We start from the raw sequence: 26,395 nt of genomic DNA, 5'->3' as shown, positions 1-26,395 counted from the left end.
GGCTTGTATATGGAAATTAATATAGGACTGTTCTAGTCTTTGCTGCATCCATGCAGTACATTTCCAGGAGTGAGCACTGCCAAGCAGAGCAGGTGGCTGTATTCTGTACCATCTGAAGTGACCGGTTAACTTCGGAGGAAACGCCTGGAAGCGCAAAGGTTGCTTGCGAACTTTCTGGGTTTCTAACTACTCAGCCAGGACTGTGCTGGGGCAACAGCGCTGCTGGAGATGTTTGAAACATAAAGGATGACCCAAAACAATTCAGAGCAGGAGCAGGGATATCAGATTTACTGTTAAGTTTTAGTCTAGCTGTCTTCACCCTGTGCTGTTCTGTTATTCCCAGATAGTGGACTCAGTCTGTGGCAGCAATGGGGGGCAATCAGCTGCCCTCTTTCTTTTCTCAGATTACCTGCAAAACCTTGAGCAATTCCCTTATATATTTGCATCTCAGTTTTCCTTTTTTAGTTGAGGGCAGAAATGCCTAACTCACACGTGAATTCAAGTCATTATATTCTTCTGGGATGGAAAGATGTTATGGGTGGCATTTATCTCACCAAGCCATGACAAAGGTAGGTACGGTGAACAGTCTTTGGGAGATCCCTGACTCTTGCTATGGCTTTAGAGGAAGCCTAGGGTAGATGAGACTCCATTCAGACAGCTTATAAAGATGGAATGAATCATGAATCCTGTCTTAGTTGTAAAAACTCCAGGGATCCTCGCTCTTCTTTTCTTGTTGTGTATTTCTTCACAAATTGTAGCATTTTAATACTCAATTTTCTGGGCTTTGTACCCTTCAGCGGAGCAGAAGCGGTCAGTGACCTTCACTGAAGCCCAGCCTGAGACAACAACAGCCTCCCCAGGGGACCCGTCGGCTCCAGCAGCCCAGCAGCAGGACTGCAACCGCAGCAGCCCCCAGGCGACCAGCAAGCAGGAACCGCTAAGTAAACCTGTGCTGACATCCTCACCTGCCATCGTTGTAGCTGATCTCCATAGCCAGACCACCAGCCAGGTAACATGATGGACGGTTTTATCACGTGTGTCTGTCTGCTGCTTCATCTCAGTTTTGCTGATTTAAGTTGCAGGGCAAATTGACAGGGAAATGCCTGATGCATTACAACACTATAACGAAAGCTGGCGGGTGAGTGAGGACAGCAAACTCTTCTGTGTGTCTTTTCTTTAGGCTGAGTTTGCTGTCCAACCCCCTACTTTTTACTCTAGATCTTTGCAATGATTCTTAATTTGCTAATATATTTCCTGCATCTTCCCTTTCCATCTTCCCATCACATATACTGGTCCTTCTGGACCTGCTCACCAGAGCAAGTTTTCATCAACAGCTTGCTGGTCTTTACAGCTTGCTCACTGAGAAATGCGTCCTTAAGGAAGAACTCTATCAAATACTCAGGACTGGTTTAGCAAAAGCATCACATGTCAAAAGAAGTTGCTTGTGCAACATTTTTCTATGTTGGACACCACTGAGGACAGTGCAGGGACAATCACAGTCATCCCTTCAACACATCACTGACATTGAGATCACTTTTATAAGCCCAGATATCTAGTGTCTTTTGGGGGTTATGTCCTTTGCCGTGAACAAACCAAGGACACCCCATCTTGAGGATATGCTAAAAAAAATGAAATGAGGAAGTGTTAATGACTGAAATCAGACAACCTTTCTAATCATTGCTGCACATTTGGTTCAGTAGCAAAAATATATCATTGTTAGGGCAGAATTTTAGGGATTTTAAATCTGCAAGTGTGTGGCCCCTTATGGTAAAATGTATTTCCAAATTAGAAAATATTTTATAGATGTTCCCTTGCTCCCCCCCCCCCCCCCCCCCCGGTTTCTCTGAGCCTGAGCACTGGCTCTCCTCAATTGCAGAGCGAGGCACTTTCTACTGAGAAGGAGAAGGAAAAAGAGGAGGGCTTGGAGTCCCGGCCAACAACAGCACAAAGCACCCCACCCACACAGCTCTCTGACACCGAGGACTACGCTGGCCTCGAGACTGCCAGCTTGCTGCAGCACAGGGACGCTGTCCTTCACATCAGCGAGGACAACGGGATGGAGAACCCCTTGCTGGCCACTCACTTCAGCTTCACGCACGTGGAGCTTGGCGAGACTGACGTCGATCTAGATGAATCTCATGTTTAACTCTTGGGGAAGTGCAGTAGTGGGAGGAGGAAGAGAAAGTGTACCTTCTCCTTTGAGTTCCCTGGTAACTAGTAACTAATTAAAACAAGAGCACTTTATTACCCGAAAGCAGAAAATAGCTAGCAGCTGCTTGCTATAGACTGGCAAATTTCTGTTTGTGAAATCTACTTCAGTTCAGGGCAAGACCGCAGGAACAGAGAATTTTTACAAAATTCTCAGGGTATGGGTGTGCGGGCAAATATGCGGTCCATAAAACCTTGATCTGGCAGCCACGTACTGTGATCAGCAGCCTCGCTGGGGAAGCGGGCTGGCGTACTGTATGAGACAGAGAAGAGAAGCCTCTTTTGAGATTGTGCCCAAGATTTATTTTTGTAGCGTTTTTGAGAGGAGGGCTATATAGTAGCTGAATCCAAGGCTCTTACACCTTGGTACTCACAGTGACAACACTGACAAAAAGTACCAATCTAAAGCTTGATTTTCACAAGCCTGGGCCCATTGTTTCTAACTTGCAGAGCAATGATAAGCACCATGGAGCAATGAGACTTTTTTTTTTTTTTTTGGCACTGCAGACTTCAGTTGAGTTTACTTTTGTCTGTTGGTTTCATTCCACTCTGTAAGATATTGCCCTTGTGCTACAAAAATATTTGCTCTGTAAAACTAAATACAGTACATACCGTAAGAAGGAATGCACGTGCTGTGCACAGATATAGATGGGCAGGGGGTGAGTGGTCTGCAGATGGTATAAATAGCCCACGCCGTCCTGCTTAAATGTACTGAGTAATTCATCTCCACAGCTTAAAAAAACCCCCAAGAAACCGCATCTGGAATGCGTGGACCTTCCGGTACCTAGCAACTGCTCCTCTGATGCTGTCGTATGTACTTAGATATAGGGATTTAAAGTAAATATTTATATATGGTATTTTCATGTTCCTATATATATAAATATAAATATATCTGTACATTGTAAACAAAAGATGGATATTGCAGGGCAGAAACTTGATGAAAGAATCTATTTTTGGCTCGTTGAGATTGTATTTAAAAAGGTTCCATTTTATGTATGTAATGTTCATGGCTGCAAGTATTAGAGAGAGATATATGTAACATTTATACGTAGGCAGAGATCCCCGTGGGGGATCAGCCAAAGTCACAGCTGAGTTATGGGCTATGCTGCAGCATCACGGAATTACACTGAAATGTGAATTTAGCCATGAGCTGCTTACGGGCAAACTGCAAAACAGCTGTGAAACAAACCATGAAATCATAAGCAACGCCCAAAGTTAGCCTGTGCTTTGGGAATCATATACTGCCTTTTTCAGCTTACGTTAGAAGAACTAGAGTTTATAATCATGGCGTTATTGTGCAGAGGAAAACGTTTTAGATCATCCTGAGAGTCTGTAAAATGCGCTAATTACCAGTTTGGCTCCCGAGGGCTTGTAATTTGGACGCACGCATCATGAAACAGCCTCACCGAGGAGACAGAACAATATCCTCCTATCCATCTCCAAAGAAAGGACTCGCATCTCTCTCCAACAGCTCTGAAATAGCTGTTCAGAATACTGCCATACAGACGACTGCCTCACTGCTGTAGCGCAGCATGCAGTTTTTACTGTTGGGTGGAAAATTAACCATATACCTGACAGCAGGTTTCAGCCTGCTGCAACCCGTGGAGCCTTCAGGCTGTGCTGCCTGGTATTTGCCGAATGCTCAAATGTGCCGGGAACTGTGCACACCGGTCTGAGGAAGGAACTCGCGCACGTTAACCCTCTGCAGATAGCAAAAGCCATCCTTCTCCCAGGCTCGTGGGTGTTGAGCATGCTCTGCTTCCACTGCATTGGTGAGAGAGAGCGACTCTCAGCACCTCTTGGGAAAAGCAAGGCTGAAAAGGCAAATATTTTTATAGTGCACCACCTGTATCACCATATATAGATATAGGTGGTGCAGTAATGCAACTTTAAGGTGCACACGGTTTTATAAGAGATGGTTGGGTGAAGATGGCAGTGTCTCGATCTGCTGCTCGATGGGCGTCCCGAACGTCAAACTGCTTACTCTGCTGACCAAAGCATGCTGTACCGCTTCTTATCTCCTCAGCGCGCGGGAGCCAGCACCAGCTGCCTATAGGCGACTGCTTTGGATTAGCTCCTAGCTTGGAGGTCACTCAAAGAATTGCTAAATTCCAGATGCTAAGTTTTATTATTAACAGTGACGCACAAATGAGAAAAAACACAGCTTCGCTTTCAAATCCCAAGGTAGGCTGGGTTACTGGCAGGCGGGTGGGGGAGGAGAGTTTTAGACGCGAGCTGAGTAAACGGCTGGGACGCAACACATACAGGATTCATGGTGCATTTTATAGTGACCTTTTCTGCTGAAAATGAGAAGGAAGCATCTTCCTTAATGAAAAGTAGATGCCTCACTGTGGTACTCCACTCTAACGATGAGGAAGTGACTGCGATTTACTTCATTTAATTCAGTATATGTAATAAATGTTTCCAGTCAGGTTCCCCGCTGTCACCGGTGAATCCACAGTAGTAAGCCATAGCAAGGACTAAAATGCCTCTTTTTCATGTCTACCCTGCTAGAAATCAATGCAGCTTATAAATGATGTAATCCGTAATTTAGTTTTATTCAGGTGGCCAGGCGGATGGCTTTGATTTTGTTGGGTGGCTGTTGACAGATGGAACAGAGAGGCAGCCCAGTCAGTCTGCTTTCTCATGTGTTTTACTTTCCTTATCGGTTGCACCTAATACCGTACTAATGAGGCGCATACAATGTACTTTAGCTGGTTTTGTGCTTTCCTCCGGTATCTCTATAACGGAACTCGTATACTTCTGCTGCGAAGACTAACAATGCTGCTTAGTGTTAGAGGCCTTAAGCGCATGTCACGTTCAACAAATGTCTGGGCTGTGCGAGTCGTGTCGGTGTGTCGGTCCCATTGCCTCAGCATTTTATGCAAACGTTGTCCCGAGGACTAAATACAGAGGAGTCTGACGACAAAAGGACAGAGTTCTGTGTTTAAGCCAGTTGCGCAACACCGCGTCGGTCTTCCTTTCTAAAAGGCTTCGCTATGCTGCTATTTGAGACTATTTCGTTCCGGGATACAGGCCGCGTTTGTTAAAGTTTACCCATCTGCTTTCAGTCCGCGCCTCGCCCTAGCTCGCCAGACACCTGCGCCCCCGCCTTGTGCAGAGGGTGCCGCGGGGAAGGTGCCTGCGTGGGCCCCGCGCCTGCGGAAGCTGTGCCTGCAGCGGTGCTTCAGGACAACGAAATACACCGTGCTGGGCACTTACTTAAAAAAACCCCAAAATCTGCCAAAAGAAGGTGGTTATTTCCCTCCCAGTTCAGGCCCTTCCCCCGAGGGTGGCTGTTCAGAGGGGTTCCTGCCCTCCCAGGCGCCAAAAGGGGCCTCGCCCGGGCACCCGGGGGACAAGCCTGGGGGTGTGCCCGGGGCAGCCGGGCAGCGCCTTTGTACCGGCCCTTCAGACCGGGCCCCCGGGCAACGGCTGTCAGGAAGCCCCAAGCCGCCGGCGCGCCGTGCTGCGCTGGACGGGCGGGAGGGCGGCTCCCCCGTGCCCGGGCGCACGGCCCGCGGGCAACAGCCTCAACCTGCGCGACTTCTTCCGCGTTGGTGTGGCGGGGCCGGGGCGGGCGGGAGCCGCTCGCCCCTCGGCCGCCCTCCGCGCCGCTAACGGCCGCTAACGGCGGCGGCGCCCCCGCCCGCCACGGAAGATGGCGGAGGGCGCCGCGGGGCGGGGCGGGGCGGTGGCGCGCGCCCGTCCGTCCGTCCGTCCCGGCAGGCCGCGCGGCGGCGCATGCGCGGGGCGGCGGGCGGCAGCGATGGCGTCGGGGTGCCGGATCGGGCCGTCCGTCCTCAACAGCGACCTGGCGGCGCTGGGCGCCGAGTGCAGCCGCATGCTGGACTGCGGCGCCGACTACCTCCACCTGGATGTAATGGACGGGTAACGGCCGGGGGCGGGCGGGGCCGGGCCGGGGGCGCGGGGGGCGGCCGCCCCGGGGGTGCGGGCGGGCGGGCGGCCTGCCCCGCCCCGCCCGGCCGGGTGTAACCTGCGGGCGGGCGCGTCTCTCTCTTCGGCCCCAAGACACTTCGTCCCGAACATCACCTTCGGCCACCCCGTCGTGGAGAGCCTGCGCAAGCGGCTGGGCCAGGAGCCCTTCTTCGGTAAGGGGGCGGGCGGCTGCCCGGGGCGGCCGGGGGGCGGCCGGGCGGGACACGGGCCGCGCTGTCGGGGGGCTGCGGGAGCGGCTGCGGCCGGCCCCTGCGCTCGCCGCCCGCCCGGTAGCGGGGCACGGCCCGGGCCGGCCTGCGCTGCGGCCGCGCTCGCTGAGGGCTCTCGGCTCTGCTCCCCTCTTCCAGACATGCACATGATGGTTGCCAGCCCGGAGCAGTGGGTGAAACCAATGGCTGTCGCTGGCGCAAACCAATACACCTTTCATCTAGAAGCTACGGACAATCCGGGGGCGCTGATAAAAGACATTCGGGAGAATGGGATGAAGGTGAGGCGAGCGTAGGCTTGGCGTAGCGCGCTGCACTCGGCTTAACCAACCGCCGTGTTTCTGGCAACGAAAAGCCCATCGCTGCCGTCGCGGGTGGTCAGAGCTTGGCGCGTGCAGCCCTAACGCGCTTTGTGCACAAAGCCGGTCTTTGGCTTTAGTTTAAGAACATCGGGACTCTTTATTTGAAGCAGCCTGTTCTTACTGCACTTACACCGACTCCTAATTATTTCCCTAGGAGGTTGTACCCAGCTCAAGCCGATCTTGCCGCGGTTGTGTCATCCTAAGGTGCACTTGGATTTGTCTTGCCTCTCCTGCAGGTTGGCTTGGCGATCAAGCCTGGCACTACAGTTGAACACTTGGCACCTTGGGCCAATCAGATAGACATGGCTTTGGTGATGACGGTAGAACCTGGATTTGGAGGGCAGAAATTTATGGAAGACATGATGCCAAAGGTAAACTAAGTTTCTCTTTCCTTATTTATTGAGCTTAAAGCTAACTAACAGTATGGGCTGTAGTGGTGAAATGAATAAACCTTGCCTGGGTGTGTAAGAAGCTGGATGTAGCTGTAGCAGCCAAGCGTGGATCTCAGCGCCGGCCCTTTTGTACCGTTTCTCAGGTTCAGTGGCTGAGGACACAGTTTCCCTCGCTGGATATTGAGGTGGATGGAGGAGTTGGGCCTGACACCATCCATAAGTGCGCAGAGGTAAGAGGCTGAAGCGGAGCAGCATTCTCAGTCGCTGTGCTAAGAGACTTAATCGTCCCTCGGAAAATAAAGCTTAGGAAGAATCACATTTTGACCGTTGAGTTTTCAGAGGGAACAGCAAAGCACACTTAATATCAAAATCTACTTGAGGTCTAATCTTGCGCCTTTTTTAGTAGTGGCTACCAAAGCCTCCCTGAGCTAGAGACGTTGTTTGTTTCTTGTATGTTCGGGGAAATAGGAGCAATGATGAAGAAATGACCTATTTGGGGAAGAGCTGTCTGTTCTGAACTTGATTTGTGGTTGTAGTTGGAGGTATGCTACCTGTGTCCCAGAAATAGCCCTTGTTTGCCCGCCAGCCTAGAATTCACTACCTCCTTACGTGTTTTACAGCAAGAAAACTCTGTAAGAAAGAAGTGGATCTGTTCCGTGTTATTGAGTGGGTGTTTAATGTCTTTCAGGCAGGTGCAAATATGATTGTATCTGGCAGTGCTATTATGAAGAGCGCAGATCCAAGATCTGTGATCAATCTGCTAAGGAATGTGTGTTCAGAAGCAGCTCAAAAGCGCTGTCTGGATCGATGAGACCTACCCAAGCAGTGTTCAAGAAGGCTCTGTGTGTGCAGGAGAACCCTTGTTTCTCGTGCGTAAGGGAGGGCTGGATGAACATTAATTACGGAAACTTGTTGCTGCTGAACAGAGGAGTCGTTCCTTCGCTGCAATGAAGCAAGCAGCAGTGAAAAACATTCTGCCTGTCTTTCAGGGTTGGAAATGCAATGGTTTGAACCTGTCTCTTGATTCTGTGGAGGCTAATTTTATGGCACAACCTATAATGCTGACTGGATTGAACGAAACTGCAGTCAGTTTTTTGCTTGCTAGAAGAGTGTAGCATCACCACAAGCAATCTCTCTTGTGGAAGACTCTAATCAAACTGCCTTCTGCTGTCTGTATTTTGTCATTTGATCTGTGCATTCCTACAAAACTTTTTCCAATATCTGCATTAAACACCCCTCCCTTGGTGTGGTAAGTCTCCTTTAAGCTGACTGTCAAAAATGAGTGGTTTTGGGAGTAAGTTTGGGGAAAATGCAGTTTAAGAGGGCTAAAAAAAATCCCATGGATGCTAGAATTGTTCTTATGTTTTGCTTTTACTCCACAGAAGTACTTGATCTGCATAAGTCAAGCATCAGACAAGTCAGTGTACCGTCTTTACCAGGTCACAGACTGGGACAGATCTTCTCATTTACCTTTCTAATAGCCAGTTAAGACAGCTGTGTCTGAAATTCCTGGAGGTGGTGGGATTTCACAGAAGAATGTTGCTTTAAAACCCTACAGATAGTTAAAAAACTTTATCTTGACCCACAGCCTCCTTGGTTTGTACATATGCCTAAGTAAACCATTAAGATAGTGACATACAGGAGTGTTACCTACTGAAGTGATTTCAGTGTATGTAGGCTGAAGCGCACTGCATGGAGATGGCGCTGTAAAAACAGCTAACGTGCCTCTTCGCTATGAAGCCAAAAAAGTTCTTGTGCCTTCAGTTTGCTTGTACCGACTTCACAGCCTGGCCTGTTTGGGCGTGTGAAAGGCGAGAGTTACAACCCACTAGAGGAAGACCCGAGCAGGTCAGTTTAGCTAGACCTGCCTCCCGTGGCTCTTAATTAGTATTGCCGACTCCTTTAATATTGCATGGTATTCTGCATGGTATTTTTCCCTTTAAGTTGTAATTACAGAAGGGTTGCGAGCAGTCTGCTGCCCCAGGGGAACAGCCAGAAGGCTCAACAGCTGCAGCCAGTCCATTTCCACAAGCCCAGAGTCAGATCTGTTGTCCCTGCAGCAAAGCCAGGCACGTGTCACCTACCAAATGCTGAGGCAGGGCTAGAGCTGATGCACCCCCTTCTTCTAAGTGCAGGACCTGCGAGGTGTCCCACAGACGGGCCTCTGCTCGGCGGCTGCAGAAGGAGACAGCTGTGGTACAGCGTGGGTCACCGCCACTGTTAAGTAGGAGGAGCTAGGGCTAGTTCAAACAATCTAGACAAGCTTCTGAAATGGCTAAACTACTACTTTTTCCTGTGTGGTTAATTGTGGTTTAGGTGAACAAATGTCTTTGCTTCCTGTTTCCACTTGAAACCCCATTTGAAAACTAGCAAAAGAAAAATGGAGTCAGCTGGACCTACTGCACTGAAGACATCTTTCAGAAGAGGTTTGCCAAAAGAAAGCTCGGCTAGGAAAGGTAATAGTCCAAATGGCTGTTAGGTGTGTTAAAGCAGCCTATTCGTACTTCTGGAAAGAACCTGTGTAGAGTCTAATATGCACAGTGTGTGTAGAGCGTGCATAGAGAAACAGTCACGGCTCTGGTATCTAAAATGCAGCCACAAACGGGCTGTGAAAATGTTAGTTTAGGATTTGGGAGTGTGGCTTTTTGTGCTGTTCAAAGCAGCAGGACAACAGCTGTAGTATCCTTGCCTCCTGCAGTTGACCTTACGCTGGTTTGAAAGGGTAATCAAACTATTTCTGCCTTTTTTTTTTTTTTTTTCTAATTTGGGGGGAAGGAGGGATGTCCCAAAGTCATGCTAGTTAACTGATGGTACTATGCTTTGTTCTGAGCACGGAACCATACGGTATGTTTTCTTTCACAGGTTGTAGTCACTTTTGTCATTGTTTTAAATCTGGTGGTTTGCACTTCCACTGACTCTCGGGTTAAGAGTGTTGTGGGAGAGAGAAATTACACAGTAAAATTACTCCATTGCTTCTTTCCATCTAAATCCCACCCAGGTGGGTTTATGCAGCTGGCTACTACTGCAGCTGGCTACTATTGCAGCAGCTTTTTTTTTTTTACACATCTAAGGTTAAATCTATTAGTGACCGCAGAGCATCCATAGAAGTAACAGGCATGATACTTGTTCTTTTAATGCTTAAGACTGTTCTAGTTTCTTGCCTTTCTACACTAACAGAAGTAACCTGTTAGGCTCTAGGCCTGTCCTCCTGTACTCAGTAACGTAACCCCATAGTGGAAGCGCCACAGCCACAGGACTGGAACCAAACACCGACATGAAAACCGAAAGAGCTGCTTGCATGGTATCCGCGGGGCCAAATAAACCCCAGGACTGTTAGATGTTGCAATACTCTGATAAAGCAAAGTTTCAGCAACAAGGGAGAGCGCAGTCTGGTTGATACTACGTCACATGGTCTAGAGCGCTCCAGGGTGATCTGACAGAGCAAAGGCTCTGTCTGCACTGGAAAACAGGACAAAAGACACTGATATAGCAGAGTAAAGCTGGGCTTGGACATGTCCTCCACAGGGCGGTACAGCGCACATCCCTGAGCAAGATTAAAAAAGTGCAGGAGACACACACAGAGTTCAATTTTAATAGGGCTTAGAAGTTTGTATTTGTACTTACAGTCCATTAAGGTCCTGGATGCAGAGATGAAGCGTTTTAACCCTCATAGCAGCAGGGAGCAGGACATAAGTGGCCTTAAAACATGTCTCAGTTGAAAATGGTGAACAAAGCGCAAGGGAAATGGCCACCTTTGTGAAGCTGCAACAGCCCAGTTTCATGCGTGGGGGCCTTGCTGCATTATGTTTAAGTTGGTATTTCACAGTCAGCCTTTGTAGTACCTTCAGCCATAACATTAGGAGCAGTGCTGACAGCTGTTTTCATAGCTTAACAGCCAAAAGACAAACAGGTTGGTTGTGGGTTTTTTTTTTTCTTTCCTGTTGTTTAAAACTTTGAAAAGGAAAGAAAACAAGCAGGGGTTTCTTACACATTTTATGGCTTCAAGCATGAATGTGGCTCTGAGCTCTCGGCCTGCTCCCACCACCAGCAGCTTCCTCACGACTCCTACAGTCATGCAAAAACCCTGTCTCGAGGTGGGAGTCCAGCTCTGCAGGCAATAAACAGGAGTACTAGTGCCAATTCCAGCTGCATGCAGCACAGGGAAAGATGAAAGGAGGGGGCTGGTCCTGCGACCACGTTCAGTTAAGCAAGTTTTCTAACCTTGTCCCAGTAGTGAAATGGGGCTGCTGAAAAAATTGGGTGCCTCACTGGCTGAAGCAAAGACGCACAGAGTAGACAGAGGGCAGGGCACAGCACCTGGTCTGCTGCAAGAAGGTGGCAAACAATTAGAGGTGCTGTGGGTGAGGACTGAAAAGCATCTCGCTTGACATGCACACAGAGCGTTCCCCATCTGCCCCTGCCAGAGGAAGGGCTGCTGGAAGTAGGCAGGTGACATGAGAAAAGCAAATGCAACCTGTTCTTGGCCACCCCTCCCCACTGGCCTTTGCCTGCCACCCTGGCACGTGCCGCTCGCCTGATGGCAGAAACCTGCGCACCACTAACACTTGGCGAGCAGCCCTGTGGCGGGAGCATGGGGAGGAAGAAGCATGGGAGGAAGAAATGCTCTGGCACAGTTCTCTGGCCACGCAGTCGCTCAGGCAGCTCTGTGTGTGAAGGCAGTTGCAGTTTGCTGTTGCAGGTCTAGCCAGCTGAGAGGCAGATGTTAGAGAAGAGACTTCTGACAGTGGTGGGGTGGGGTTATGACCAAATAGATGTTTTTATAGTTTTCCCAGGGATTTTTTTTCAGTCTCCTGGCTGCCCGGCCTTTCTTTGGCTAGCCTTTTTATTGCTGCCTTGTGAGGCACTAGCTGGTTCCCACAATGGCTGACAAGAACATCTAAAGAGGGGACAAAGAAAATGTGCTTCCCCTTGCTCGTGTGATAACCTGGCAAGGTAACAAGCAGCTGCTTTAGGCCAGCACACTGGAGGCTGACCCAAAAGCAACACAAAGGTTCAACAAGACACCACAGCTGGGAACTGAGCAGCAGTGCAGGAACAGCTTTACAGTCCACCAGGCCGACCAAACTTGGTTAATCCAGCTCCTTTTGCACAGGTTTTGTTGGCCTCATTCTAACACCCTTCCCTTTCCTTCCCACCCCCCAATCTAGAAAAACACTCTCCTCTTGCTCCTTCCTGTAAAATGCTGGATTGCATTTCCATTTCCTGACAGCACCTTCAGGACACGTAAGGCAGCTAGCTGGCTGGTTTACTTGGTCTGTCCCATCTCTTAAATTGCAGAAACTCCTCGTACTGCCCCAGGGATCAGACAGAGCAGGAAGCCCTGACCTTACAACAAAGCTTGGTGAGAGCTGGTCGGATCAGACATCTTAATGAATGGATACGGGTATGGAAAAGACCTGCAAAGCATTTGAGACATGTAACTTTCAGAAACCTTTTCCCAGCAGCAGATGCACATGCAGGACAAGAGAGAGGGAAAAATCCACCTCTGTATTCGGACGCAGGGGGCCCTTAGCCTCATAGCACCAGCGCAGCTTCAGTACGACAGCAAAGCTTAGTGCCGCTGCCACTTCAGTGTGTTTGCAAAGCCGTTCTTGGGCCAAGCAGGTCTCTGTGCCAAGAGGAAGCGTTACTGCTATTTTTTCACTTCTAAAAGGCCATCAAATTCAGACTATATACAACATATATAGAAATAACTTTTAATTAAAAAACCAACCTTGCTTCAAAGATTATTGTATCAGACATTGAGGCAAGATTCAAGTTTAAGACAAACCAGTGTTAAAAAAAGTGTTTAAAAAAATAATCAGAATGTGCAATAAACTACAATGTAGCAATAGGTTGTAGTGTTGAAACTTTACTGAACTGTTTTCAGATGCCCAGTGTATAATTCCTGTCATTTTGACCAAAAAAAAAAAAAAAAAAGACACACTAAAACTGGGTCATCTGTCCAGTGCCATTCCAGATATTACACATGGAAGAAAATTTTGCACAAAACCAGAGACTCCTATAAAACTGCCTTCAACTGTCCTACACAGAAAAACTTCCTGTTGATGGATTATACCTACATTCAATGTTTAATCTTTGTTAATACCTCTTGATATTGCAGATACATTCCAAATGATGCTATTTAGATGCAAGTTTAAACAACTTGCTTTTGTTTCCTCACTGTGAACTCACTGGGAAATGAAAAATCTATCCAGAATCGCAATGGAAAGCTTTGGGGCTTTTTTCTTTATTGGTCTTCTAGACACCAATCATCTTTTCCTTTTCAGCTAGTCACCAAATGTTGGCATACTTACGAGACTCTGACAAGGCACTGTACAGAAATTTGAACAAGACTTTGTCTTTAACATATTCAAGCAAAATACTATGAGCCTCATGAACTACTGAAGGACTGAGGAAGTAAGATGACCCAAAACACAATGTTCAAAGAGCTGTGTCACTGATTTGACTCGGCTCCTCTTCCCTTCCATTTCTCTATAACCACACGACTGAGCAGAAACCCTACTTTCTGAGTAGCAGATATATCGACTATTGAAATGCAGTGGTCTATTTCTATCTTATTGCTTGAGGACATCTATATGAAACATGCCCTGGCACTACTGAGAGCGGAGTACAGATTTTAAGCTAGATGCAAGGCTTCCAGAACACCTGCTTTGGAACTGCTGGTTCTCACCTACCCTTATCTTACGCATGGGTTACACACATGCATTTAGAGAGGCAGATTTTTGCCCCATGGTCATGCCACACAGGAAAATAATCTGAGGCTATCGCTTCTCCCCACTATTTTTTCAAGTAGTTTTTCTGTGTTCAGTTGAAGTTGTTGGTTAAGGTAGACAGCATATCCTGCTGCACCATAATCCACCAGAACCAGAAATGCATTTGAAAACAAACAAAACAGAAAAAGGATGATTATTAACAAATGTGGCAATAGGACAACAGAAAGTGAATGGTGCCAGCAATTTATGTGCGCCCACTCCCAACACTGGGAATATTAGACTTCCAGCTTGAAATAATTACTTTCTCTTGGGGTTCAGGAAGAAGAAAGTGTTGTCTTTGGGATTTATCCTGCCTGTTACAAAGCAAGAAAGAAAATATATTATATGCAGCTAACGTACAGGTTTTGAATTGTGCTGTCATATGCTGTGTGAACAAGAGAGATTTTACCTTACACTTTTCTCCACCTTAATTGGCTTTCTTAATGAACGACATTATTCCCTGTCACCTTTGTTTTCTTGTATTGTTGATTCCCAGACAAACATTTTCACAGTCTTCTGACTCTTCGGTAGATTGTTTTCTTGGTGGATGGCCATTGTCTGGCAAACCAATGGGTGTGCATGAAGTACAGAGAGAGTCGCTGGGAAAAGCTGCACTTGACATTTCAGTCTGATTTGTTTTTTGATCTTGGCACAGTAAAGCTTCTACCTCTTCATCTTTTAGTGGAAAAACTCGAAGTTCCCACGGCCCAGACTGAAAGGAATCAGAAGGGTAGGAGTGAGGGTGGAAAAAGAGAAAAGAGGGGAAAAAGGGATTTCAGTTGAGTCCGAACTGATTAGCTATGTGCAGAATGATCTGCTATCAAGTAACAAATGAGTGTCTTTCTTTACAATGTTTGCAGGGCTCTTCAGATAAAGAATACAACACTGCTAGGCACCACCTGTTAATGTAAGCTGGCTTCATACAGGTTTGAACTATAACAGAGCTGCAGCTGAACAGGCTCAGTACAGGAAGGGAGAACCTCTTTTCCGTGGTGCCAGACCATCAGGATACCTGACCCCATAACCATCAGCCCCATCTGGAACCCTAGCCACCACCCCGAGACAAGATCTGTCATCCCTGAACCCAGGCCTGCCATACTCGCCTCTAAAACACATGCTGCATGTGCTGAGTGGTGAAATTTTTACCTGTTGACAAATCTTGGGCTTAATTCATAAAGCACAGCAATCTAGTTCTAAACAGGAGTGCTACTGCAGTCTGTAGACTAGGGCGACAGCCTGAGATTCTGATCAGTGAGACAGGAGGACGTGTTCAGGTTCTTCGTTTTAGGTTAAGAGATAGTGGTCACTGAAGACCTGACCAGACCCGGAAGCTATTGGAAGCACCCACCTTCACTTCCTGGCTCTCCCTGCAGGGTTGCGCAATCCCTGAACAAACAGAGCTGTGGGCTTCCGAAGTCAAGTCGGGAACAGGTTCAGCAGCGCAATGCAGCGAGGCACAGGAGCTGCCGTGGTGGTCCTTCTGCACCGAATCTTGGCTGTGTCGTCCGTCAGCATTTTTGCTGTAAGATCTATGCAGGATAAGAGACGAGTCTTAAGAGCTACCCCCTGCCCTTTCACATCACTGGGAACAGTCTAGATTTTCTTTTCAAAGCGTCCAGTTTCTCCATACGTGCCACCTACATTCTACTTATTTAAATCAAAAGAGCAGATGAAAACACACATGGTTCTTGACAACCTCATTGTCACAAGCCAAAGCAAAGAGTGCTATGTGGAGGAGCTAACTGGATAAAACAGGGCTGCAACAGGCACACTCTAGCTGCAGAACAGCTGGTGGCTGGTCCCACTCCTGCACCTTGCTCCACATGCTCACCAAAACAGTGATTTTGGACAGAAGTCAGTGAGCCGGGGGCTGTTCCCACTCAGGGGAACATGGCATCATTCGCAGGAGTCTGTGGAGTCCAAACTGCACTGTCAGCAGGCTGTGCCAATGTAACTCGAGAAGAAGCAGCAGGTTCTTGGGCTCCCCCTTTCCACCTCTGCTCGCTTGTGTCTACAAGCATATGATAAATAGCAGAAAAAGTACTTATAAGATGCTTTTTGTCCTGGCAGAATCTGAAGTGATTTATGGGAATCATTTTCCCAGAGCCAAATTGCAGATACAGCTTTATGATGTTTGCTCTTACATGTACTACTTTTTGCAAGACTTTTAGGGGTTATATTTAATTCTGATGAGTTTTGCACCAGACAGCAAGCCTGGGATAATTAAACTTTTTCACACAATGACTTTTTTAAGCATAAGGTCCCTGGCACAGCCCAGGACCCTTCAGTAACACGTCTCTGAATGCAGAGGACTTTCATCTAAGTCAGGTGAGTGAAGAAGGGCTCACGTTACACTCGGTGGCTGAAGTCCTAATAACTGGGCGTGACACAAACTAGCAGAGCTGTGTTCAGTATGGGAGTGAGATTTTTATTCACTAATACCAGGTCACTTACATGCCAAATTTCTGTAAGTATGCATGCTTCAGAACCGCACGGCCTTCCCTTTCCAGCCACAAAACCAAACATACCTGGTACTGTCCCTGATGAGTTAATTAATGAGTGCCCTCATTTTCAAAGTTCTCTGTGACAGCATTTCTGAGATTGCTGCACCAACAACCGACACCAGTGGTTCAATAGGAATGCTCTTATCAAAGTCAGTACACCTGCCTGCTATTCCTTCTGGGCCAGCGGCTCTGCTCCCACAGCGACCACCTTGCTCTCTCTCTTTTTTCATACTTTGTATGACGTAAGGAAAAAACTTCATCTGACAGATCTTCTATCTGTAACGAGATACAGGGATAGCTGCTGCCATAATTATGAACATCACTAGACACAAAGGCAACCAGTATTATATATAATTCTGCAAAGGTCTGTTCACCAAACAAGAGGAGGCAACACAACGCATGCTTGCGGTATAAAGTCACATCAAAATACATGCATTCAGCTTACACTCTCACTAGAGCTCTAGTATATGGGATGCTGTCACTTTCACTTTATTTCTTTACGTGTCTGTGGTTGATCTGAATGGATATAGACATTATACCCCCCATGCAACTAACACATTTTTCTCTATGGTGAGAGGCAGAAAATTGAGAGGACAAGTATTCATTTGCAAATCAAGGCAGCATTAAAAGCACGTAATAAAGACAAGCAAAAATTCCAGCAGTTTCCAGAGACTGCTTTAGGAGGAGGCTGGGAGGCAGCAGGATTTACCAGGTGCTCTTTTAAGCAGGGAGAAATAGGTCTGAGATCACCAAGGACTTCGATAGTTCCACAATGAGAGGAACTCAGCAAACCTGAGGTGCTGCATTCCTAGTACAAAACCAAGCAGAAAATGGGTTCTGCTTTGAAGAGACTATTTCTTAGCAAATGATTTGCATGACCCCAGTACAGCTTAAAAACGGCCCTAATGTTGAGTACTTGAACTGCTCATAGTCAAACAAGAGCCTGCTTTTTAGGTAAAACTCCTCAGCTGTAGCTATCACATCTGACCTTCACTTGGAAAGAGCCATCTTCATTTTTCCATTGGCAGCACACCAAGAAGTTTGCTCCTTGGACACGGCTGGGCGAGGAGCACTTTGCTGCCCTTCCCCCTCACTCCCCAGATGGCGGGGCGAGCTCTTGGCTGGACCCCTCCAGCACAGCTCAAAATTATTTCAAAGTGCTCCAAATCATTCAACCTCTTCAAAGTTCACCTAAAAAGCTGAGGTTGGCGAGAGCATTCAAGTGCTGCAGCCATGGATCTTATGCCAGCCGCTCCCAACTGAAAAGCAGAGAAATTCTAGGCAATAACAATTCCTGGTCATAGAAGCTGTGAAGTTGCACTGCCAGATCAGTCCTGGACAAGAATTATACCAATAATCAGGGGGTCATGGAAAATAAATTGAATTTTTTCTATAAAGCAAAATCCTCAGTGGTGTTATACAAGTAACACCATTTATCCTCCGAGACCGATAAAATACAGAACTAAATGCAGAGTCCTCACTGCAGTGCCAGACACGAGCCATACGATATAGGTTACATTGTCAGCTGTCCACGCCAGACAACTATTGGCCCTGAGGTTTTCTGCAGAAGCCATTCTTTGCATCAAGTCTTGCAGCACTGCAAGTTCATGACCATTATGGGTACAAATGCAAAGTATTACAATGCATTTATGCTGCTGTAAGCATTCCTGGTAGTGGCACTCGGGCACATTTCCAACCTAGGTGGCTGGTCATGAACTACAGCCCCACAACGAAATTTAACTGGGCCAGTGAAAAGGATCCCAAAGACTTCAGTGTGATCTGAAACGGCCACACGACCTGCTTGCTAAAACTGTAGCTGCCCAGCTCCTCCTCAGCCCAGCACTCAACAGGAACCTTCAGACAAACAGGCTTGCTTTGTTTGCCCATCTCATGACTGCTTTTTGAAGACTCTTCATTGCTTTTATTTATTTATGTTAAACACAAACCACTTTGTTAGCTGCTGGTTTCCTTTCATGCAAGCCAACTTAATGGGTTTCCTCCTCTCTCTGGAATTCACCAGCTCTGTCACTTGGATGGCATTGGTACAGGGCTGCATCTCAGTTCAGATTCTGTCTTTCCAAGGTCAATGATGTATAGCGTGAAAGTGAGAATTTTATGAACTACAAAAGTGCTATTCCCTCAGGGAAAATTCAGGATTTTTCTGTGTGCTCAGATTTCCTTTGAAGTGGAAACAAAAGATAATTTTGAAAGAAAAACTTAAGACTTTGAAAATACTTTTCTTAGCAAATTGCCAAAACTTTTCATGCTGGGAAGAAACTTCATTTTTAACAAGCTTCCTTTCAAAAATCAAAGTCCACATTCCTCTCCAAGAGGAGAGTTTTGAAAAATACAGAAATAAGCCTTACTGTTCCTTTCCCATAGCTGATGATAGCACATTTAACTACTTGTTCATTTAAAATGCGTTTTACCCTATTCCATTGAAGACTAACTAGTAATACATTCTCTTACTGAAAAATTATTCTTTGTTCTATGGATAAAATCACATTACATCAGCATAAAAGGTCTCTACTTGGTTCAGTGCAGCCTCTGCCCCTCTCCAACTTTGTAACACTTTATATATTTCCTCCACCAACTTTAGGTTAATTTAAAGTTGCTATAACTGGAGAAATTTGCTATTCCCCACTCCCCCCCCCCAGGTTAGTTTGAAAAAGGACAAAAGAACTGTCATTGCTCAGTGGATGGATCTGGCAGTGATGTTGAGAGAAAAGACTATTAGGAAGGCCTGTTTGTGAGGCATGTCTAATGATTTCACTCAAAGAAAAAGACTTAAAGCAAACTAAGATTTGGATCCCCCCATCCCATCTAGTTAAGCTACAAGACACTGTGCACCAGGAATATTTCTGAAAGGTTCTCAAAACAACAAAGTCTGTGTTTCAGTCTTTGGCTTCACAGGAAACACTGAGTCATAAGCCATGAAAACACTTATGCAAAACTAATTACACACAGAATTATTCCGAAGTTTTTGTCATTACTAAAACAAGTACAAAATAAACTTGAACATTACTTTACAACCATGCCTTGCCAGAAACTCCAACCTGGACAAAACGAATTAAAACCAAAATAAAACAGGAAAACCCATGCCACACCCTCCCATGCCTTAAAGCAGTAACAGACTGCTAATTCATACATGCAAACCAGGAAACTCAGAAGCTCTATTTCCAAAAACTAAGTATTTTTAGAGCAAGTAATAGAGCAGACATAGATAGTAGATTAACTTTTGCATTGCCCAGCTGTTATGTTTATCCTTGTAAGGCAAAATTTCCAAAAACAAAAATTAGGCACCCAAAAAAGGTAAGCTTTTTGTACTCAAATAAAGGCACAGTGAATAGGCCTGCTTTTCAGAAAGCACTGAGCTCCCGTCCTTGGAAGTGTGGCTCCTGTAGAACAAGACAAATTTGGGACCCTGCATTTTTTTGTAACTTGTGGAAACTTTGGGTGCAAATCTATTGCATGGATACAGGTTGTTGCATTGAAAGCCTTTAAATGAAGAAGAGAGAGAAGGGGAAAAAAAAAGAAAACCAAAAAGAAGACATCAAGTGGAAGAAATCCCTAACTGCTGGTTGACACAAGGACAGCTCCAGAAGTTTTAAATTTAGCCATGCAGAAGATAGGCAGAAAAGAAACTATTATACAGTACCACCACAGGCTGCTATGCAGTGGAACACAAATAAAAACCTTACTTTATATATAAAAGCAGAAAGTACATTTTGCCCTCTCTTGTCCTTCACAAATGATCTACTGAAGCTTGCCTTGATTTCAGTACAAGGAACAATTTCAAGAGCATCAGAGTGAGTGCAGAACATGCAAAAAGGTAATGCTGCTGTTTTCTCACGTCTTTTTTCAAGCTTATTCAGTAACAAATCTAACTCGGCCTAAAACCTAAAGCAAGGAAGTGGAAGGATTATGATCAGACAACCACCTTTTTTCAGTACTCTGAAAAACATCCAAACCAATTAACTCAATCCCAAAAGAACAGGGGAAAATTGGCAAAGGACGATTTAGACAAACAAGATCTTTAGCATTTTTCTCTTGTCTGACATCTCTCCTCTCTCATTCTACCCAGCAGCTGACAGACAATACAGAAGCAGTGGACCACAGCAGGAGGCAAAGCTGCTTTATTGTTAACTCAAGTTATTTCCTGGCCAAAGGATGAATCATACGGGATCAACTAGTCATGCCAAATACAAACATACTGGGAGGGCTACTAAACGAGCGATTAGCCCATGAACTTCACAGAGAGACACCTTGAAGTCCATTCAGCAAAATACGCTAAAAGTACATGAGACAAGTCATCTGTATGGGATCTGAAATCTAAACAAGAAATCCAGAGTCCTCCAAGCAAGTCTCTTAAAGCCCTGAAGGCAAATCACTGTTGAAATTCTCCCCCCCCCCCGCCCCCCCGATACCAGGACAGAGAGGAATGAACAGTAGGTTCTCAAGGGACAGTGTGCCCTTGCTGCCTTATTAGTTATTCTCCAAATGGTTTAATTAAATATCCTTGCAGGAGAGTTCTCCTGTGTATGTAGTTTGACCTTCTCACTACAAAAGAAGATCAGGCGTATTTCCTGCTAGCAGAGACGGTACCAAAACAAAAGGCAGTGGTGGAGGTGACATAAATCTGACCACCAGATTTCACAAGAATTTCTCAAGTGCATGAGAAAAAGCAGAGCCAGAGTAAGTTTTTCTCTTCCTTCCAACCCAAGAGTATGGTGCCAAATGAGTGTAACTGCACCAGGTAGGGAGCTGAGACCATGATGCCCTCTGAAAGGAAAGGTTCATTTCCATGGAGCAGGCAGCTACAGACCTAGTAAAACTCTGAGGAAGCTAGCGCCTTTGTGGAGAGTGTATTTTCTACCCCAAGGGAGTGGCATAATGATTTGTTTACTGTGTTCAGCATAACCTTCTGTACTGCTACCCAAATGCAATCTTTTTCTACTACTAAGGCACTTAAACCCTAGTTGTAGAGACTCTCTGAAAAAGGAGCTCAAGAACAGATACTGTGGATGAAGGTACAAATACAAGTCCTACATTACAACAGTCAATAGCGGCCTGTAGCAGAGATTGGAGGGAGACTGGAGATGTCCAACACACAGCAAAACTGGCAGGTTTCTGGAAAAGGGGCCACAAAAAGATCGGAAGGACAGAAAACCAGTCTGGAGATCAGACCTGTTGGTACGTTCACACTGGGGTTAGGAAATGCCTTGAACCCCTGATTAGGGGAGAAAGGAACCCCCAGCTGCAAAGTCCACAGACGTTCCCTGGAAGAAAAAGGTAGATTCTTACGTCTGGAGGAAGCAACAGTAGCACATGATGTGCAAACTTAGCTCAACAGGCAAGCAGGAAATGCTGAAGGTTACCTTGTTCCTGACAAAGCAGAAAGAAGAAAAGTTTGCTCCCAACAGGAGGGTTGCAGGAAAACGAACACTGAGAAGAAAACTGAGGGAACCTGCTGGGCCCACAGGCAAAATGCCAAATTACCTCCTGAAGAGCAACAGGCCATGGAAACTGGCCATGAAAGAAGAGGATGAGAGAGAACAGACATTGTAGCACAGGTAGCCCCGACGAGACAGTCACACTGGGAGAGCCAGCATCACAGTGCCCAGGAGCAGGGGAGGCAGAGGCCTGACCAAAGGGAGCCTTTGGAGCACGGACTGTGCGGACAGCAAGGGACAGAAGAGCCAAATGAGCAAGTGAACAATGGTTATTCATGGAGATACTCACATTTCTGTCATGCACCACAGGGTCGAGTAGGTTGGGATAAGACACATTTTCACAATCCGATACTTAATATTTTATTTTTGAAATTTGAAACTTACCAGGATTTGCATGAAGTCAGTGACTTTGGAAAATATATACGATTATCCCAATTATATCTAGTTTAATTAAAAACTGTTAGTTTAATTAAAATACAGCCTACCTCTTCTTCATCTGTATGAGATCTTTCTAAAGGTTGAAATTCAACAACTCTCCAGCTAGAAATGAGACAAGGAAAGTCAAATTAATTTACCTAAATGCTGTTTCATTATGCTGTTAGTTACTTCTTCTCCAACACTGCTTGTGCTTCAAGATTTCTTTCAAATAAAATAATTTCAAATTTAAGACGCCCAAAATTTAGATTTTCCTTTCCCAACCCAATATCTAACCTTTCCTTTTCCCAACACAGCCTTTAATATATTCAATAGAGTCTTAATAATATTTTTCTCTTTAAAGACAATATAAAAGCAAATACAAATTACAGATTTAAAATGTGGAACAACTGTATTTAGCTATTTCAGGCAATTTGCTAGTAAGCCACTGAATTACAGCACAGAAGATCAATTAGCCTGTTTTAGTAATCTAAAGATGTTCCTTTTCAAAAAAAAAAAAAAAAAAAAAGAAGTCTCTAGAATCATGGATTCATGGATTCTAGGTTTACACTGTATCGAAAAAATTAAGCTTCTTCTACTGTATCAGAATGGATAAATTTTAAAAATATATGCTTAAACCATTTTGATCTAATTCACTGAAAATAGTTAACTATTTTGTTATGAACCATAACACACAAAAAAGACAGCAACCTCCAAATAACTGTTCAGAGCGTGTCAGCCTAATGGCACATTTAAGGCCATGAATATCACTACAATTAAGATGATATAAACCCACTTCTATTTTTAGCCAGTCTGTGCATCTGCCACCTCCCTGTATCAGACTATTTCCCTTGTGCTATCAGCTGTCCAGTCTTCCCAGCACTCCAGTCACACAAATTGAAGTGCACAGAAAAAAAAACCCTGAGCGCATGAAAAGATCATCCTAATATTATAAAATTATCTAACTACACGTTGACGATATTCTTAGTTAATGTTCTCATGTTAATTTTGGTGGTATCTTCTTTGCAACTGAGGAGGTCGTGAACAAACCTTGGGGTAAGGATTTCTTTGTACTGTAGTTTCTCCAACTTTGATGGTGCCACCAGCGACATTGGAATAACAATGTTGTCTATATCATAGGAGCTCTCACTTCTCAACCTCCTCCTGGTGTTATGCTGTATAATACAAGCAATACAAGAGGAGATTCATCAGCTCAAATCATAGGAACTACATGTTAGCTGAGAAACATTAGAACTGCAGGAGGAGAAAGTCTGTAACTTGAACACTTTTTCTAGTGGCTTAATGACTTCTGACTCCCCCCGCCCTGCCCCCCGATGGAATCTCAACAAAGCTTAAAACTACCTCATCTCTGAGATTTACTTCTTGCTGGCATAACTCTTACTGAAAACAGTGGCAGTTTCCCTTCCTTGCTTTCAGTTACAGTTAATTCTGAATACTTATGAGAACTTTGAAGTTAATGCTGCCTTCTTCATAATGTTCAGTCTACAAAGACAACCTTCTATAATCTACTGACCCATAACCCCAGTGGTTCTTCAGTGTGATACAATTAAGAATTCCAAAAGAATGAAGCTACATTTAGCAGTGAAGAACAGCCTACATGGAAAGTGCTTTTCTGAAAGATGTGCAAAAGACAGAAACTGAATTTCTTTGCCGTGATCATAGTAGGATTCCTGGTGGTGTTCTCTGCCCACTAGTCCATGGAACCTACATGCGTCAAAAACTGAAGTTCCTAGATTACAGGAGAAAGTTTAATTTTAAATCATGATACATTCCATATTTCAAGATCTCAATTTTTAGCTGAGCGTTAATGGAAGCAGTCTATTCTACAATGCTCATTAAGGTGTTCTTTGACAATGGTCTGCTCAAGCAAGGGAAAAAAGGAGGAGTGTGCATTGTCAAAATTCTGCGTTGGAGGTGCAGATTTAAACTCAGCTCTCCAGGAGTCACTACCAGATTGAAACGTCACGACTTGCAGAGCACCAGTATACCACTAGGCTTAGCAGAACTGTGGGACTGAAATCTGAACATTATTATGAAATTCTCAATGAATTCCAATAAAACCAAGTTTCTTTCTGCAGGGACTTTATTGAACCAGAGCTGTGCTGCTCCTCAGCAAATGTATATACCAGAGACTTTGCCTGTAGTTCTGCACATAAGGTTTTAAATAGTGAAGCTGAGAGTTAACAAATTCTGTGACTATATTTGCACCATGAGGCCATTTTATGTAGCTGCACCAAGAAAAAAGGGTCATAAGAGCCCTTGTGTAAAATGAGGAATATAAATCATAGTATATTTAATGAAATTTGGGGGAAAAAAAAAAAATGAAAGGCCCAACACCAATAAACTATACTTACACTCCAGTTATATGATCTGCAAAATTCTTTTACAAGCAAGTATCTGTTGTAGGAACACCACATACTCAATCTGGAATAAATTACTTAATGTAATCCACTTAATTCACTGTAAAAATGCTTGTACTGTAATTTAACACTAAATTAGATGTAAAAGGCATGTGTTTGTGGATTATTAATTGGCACAACTCTCTGTTGATATTTCAGTTAAGACAATGATACATTTTTGGTTTACCTGTGATGATGAAGTGCTGTGAGTGGGCCTAGACATCGCATGGACATTGGTCACGGCAGCAAAACTGCTATGGGATTCTGGTTCTGCATGTTGAAAGGAGAATGTCTCAAACCTAGCATTGTGTTCGCCTGGCACAAAAAATAATAATAAAAAAATTGCATACTGGCTGTTGTCTATTAGACTGAAGATATTTTTCCATACAGTAATAGTAAAGTCATTTCTAGAAGCCCACAGCTAACCACTTACGATTTAACAAACACTAAAAAAAGCCACCTAAATAAACGCTTGTTACTCATCCTGTCATTGTTGTTCCACAAAACTCATCTCTCTGCTTCTACGAAGGACTTCTTCTCGTGAAACCAGCTTCACATAGGAAAATCCTGCTTCTTTTTTCAGAAGCTGTCATAGACTACACACACAGCAAATGCAATCAGACTTAGAGGAACACTCCTCAGTGTTCCCTAACAGCACTTCCCTAACTGGGCTGCATCTCACTAATGTACCAGTTCACTAAGCCCTCACTGACAGTTTCTTCCTTGATAAATGATAAAACAAAACTGGCAGCAAGGGTAACAAAATTAGATTCTAGATCTCCATGTCATCCACTGCTCCAGACAAATCATAATTCTTGTTTACTCTTATTCAGTCCCAGTGTAAGCAGCTTTTAGGGGGGTTCAGAATTCAACCACCTGTGTTCTGCTTTCCTTCTACCTTAATTTCCAGTAAGGAAAGAGAACTCAGATTTAGTATACCAACTAATAAAAAGAATCAGTGTATTCCAACATGGAAAAAGAGGTAAGACTGAGCTTAAAGACTGTATTGCACAGGCTGGGTCAAGGACATGAGTTGCACAGAGCTGCCATCTCTCAGGCAGCTCTGCAACTCCCTGGTACACAGCTTTTATTTTTGGCCTTGTTCATCAGGCTGACCTTCCCCATGGATAATTTCTCCTAGACAGAGCCCAAATTAGGAATAAATATGTAGTACTACACCCGTAGCACTAATAAGCTAGAACTGCTGCTGCTGCTCACGAATACGCCACATAGCAGTTTTCTGGCATTGGCAGACTGTGATCCTCATGATAAAAGATTGGGTTTTTCTTCCATTAACTCAAAGAACTAAATACTATTGGCAGAAGACTAATTGTAACTTCAAAAGGTTTCCAGAAAGAAGTTTTCTCTCTTACTAGTGCTCCCAAGTAACTCCAATTGTTGATCTCAGTGTGCATGACTGTACACTTAGGGAAGCAACGTGGTTGCAAGAAACACTGTGTCAGCATCCGCCTTTTGGGGACCAGTGACTGTTTAAGGGAGTGGGTGGCATGGAAAAAAGGATCACTGATGGTGAGAAGGGACAGGGCACAGCACCCCCCCGCAGAGACAGGCACAGAGCATAAGAGAAGACTGTACAGCAAAGGGGAGGACTGTATTGCACAAGGGGAACGATGCAGAGAAAAAAAAATTCATCTAAATCAGAGACAGTTTTCAGTCTGTCCAAAACCACCTTTTACTCT

The 26,395-nt window shown here is 45.1% G+C and overlaps 3 protein-coding genes across 15 annotated transcripts in view; 2 read left to right on the top strand and 1 right to left on the bottom strand.

The window, feature by feature from the left end:
• The window catches only part of UNC80 (unc-80 subunit of NALCN channel complex), a 132,478-nt gene extending 130,252 nt beyond the window's left edge, over positions 1 to 2,226 (top strand). For all 3 annotated transcript variants that reach the window (XM_075512557.1, XM_075512555.1, XM_075512556.1), the window contains 2 exons: positions 798 to 1,009; positions 1,877 to 2,226. In XM_075512557.1, the coding sequence (XP_075368672.1) occupies positions 798 to 1,009; positions 1,877 to 2,146 (482 nt within the window). In that variant the 3' untranslated portion in view covers positions 2,147 to 2,226. The remainder of the gene's footprint in view (positions 1 to 797; positions 1,010 to 1,876) is intronic.
• A 3,712-nt stretch (positions 2,227 to 5,938) lies between these two features.
• Positions 5,939 to 8,374, top strand: RPE (ribulose-5-phosphate-3-epimerase). 4 transcript variants are annotated; one of them, XM_075512513.1, is made up of 6 exons: positions 5,939 to 6,099; positions 6,241 to 6,320; positions 6,600 to 6,655; positions 6,973 to 7,107; positions 7,272 to 7,358; positions 7,817 to 8,374. In XM_075512513.1, exons 1-6 carry the CDS (start codon positions 5,978 to 5,980, stop codon positions 7,937 to 7,939), a joined length of 603 nt encoding a protein of 200 aa, XP_075368628.1. In that variant the 5' UTR covers positions 5,939 to 5,977; the 3' UTR covers positions 7,940 to 8,374. The 4 variants fall into 4 exon arrangements, with proteins under 4 accessions (XP_075368628.1, XP_075368624.1, XP_075368627.1 ...); XM_075512509.1 differs by having other exon boundaries at positions 6,516 to 6,655; XM_075512514.1 differs by having other exon boundaries at positions 5,947 to 6,088; positions 6,516 to 6,655.
• A 3,360-nt stretch (positions 8,375 to 11,734) lies between these two features.
• KANSL1L (KAT8 regulatory NSL complex subunit 1 like) overlaps positions 11,735 to 26,395 on the bottom strand; it is a 68,009-nt gene continuing 53,348 nt past the window's right edge. For 2 of the 8 annotated variants that reach the window (XM_075512507.1, XM_075512504.1), the window contains exons 10-13: positions 24,883 to 25,010; positions 23,326 to 23,450; positions 22,347 to 22,401; positions 16,259 to 16,684 (exon numbers count right to left, since the gene is read on the bottom strand). In XM_075512507.1, coding sequence (XP_075368622.1) covers positions 16,559 to 16,684; positions 22,347 to 22,401; positions 23,326 to 23,450; positions 24,883 to 25,010 — 434 coding nt within the window. In that variant the 3' untranslated portion in view covers positions 16,259 to 16,558. Of the gene's footprint in view, positions 14,617 to 15,252; positions 15,434 to 16,239; positions 16,685 to 22,346; positions 22,402 to 23,325; positions 23,451 to 24,882; positions 25,011 to 26,395 lie in introns of those variants that run through there. The other 6 variants (XM_075512508.1, XM_075512503.1, XM_075512506.1 and 3 more) reach the window with 6 other exon arrangements.

Source organism: Mycteria americana, chromosome 9, assembly GCF_035582795.1.
Source record: "Mycteria americana isolate JAX WOST 10 ecotype Jacksonville Zoo and Gardens chromosome 9, USCA_MyAme_1.0, whole genome shotgun sequence".
NCBI classification, from domain to species: domain Eukaryota; kingdom Metazoa; phylum Chordata; class Aves; order Ciconiiformes; family Ciconiidae; genus Mycteria; species Mycteria americana.
The sequence above is the reverse complement of the archived record's forward strand: the minus strand, read 5'-3'. Positions and strand labels throughout refer to the sequence as shown.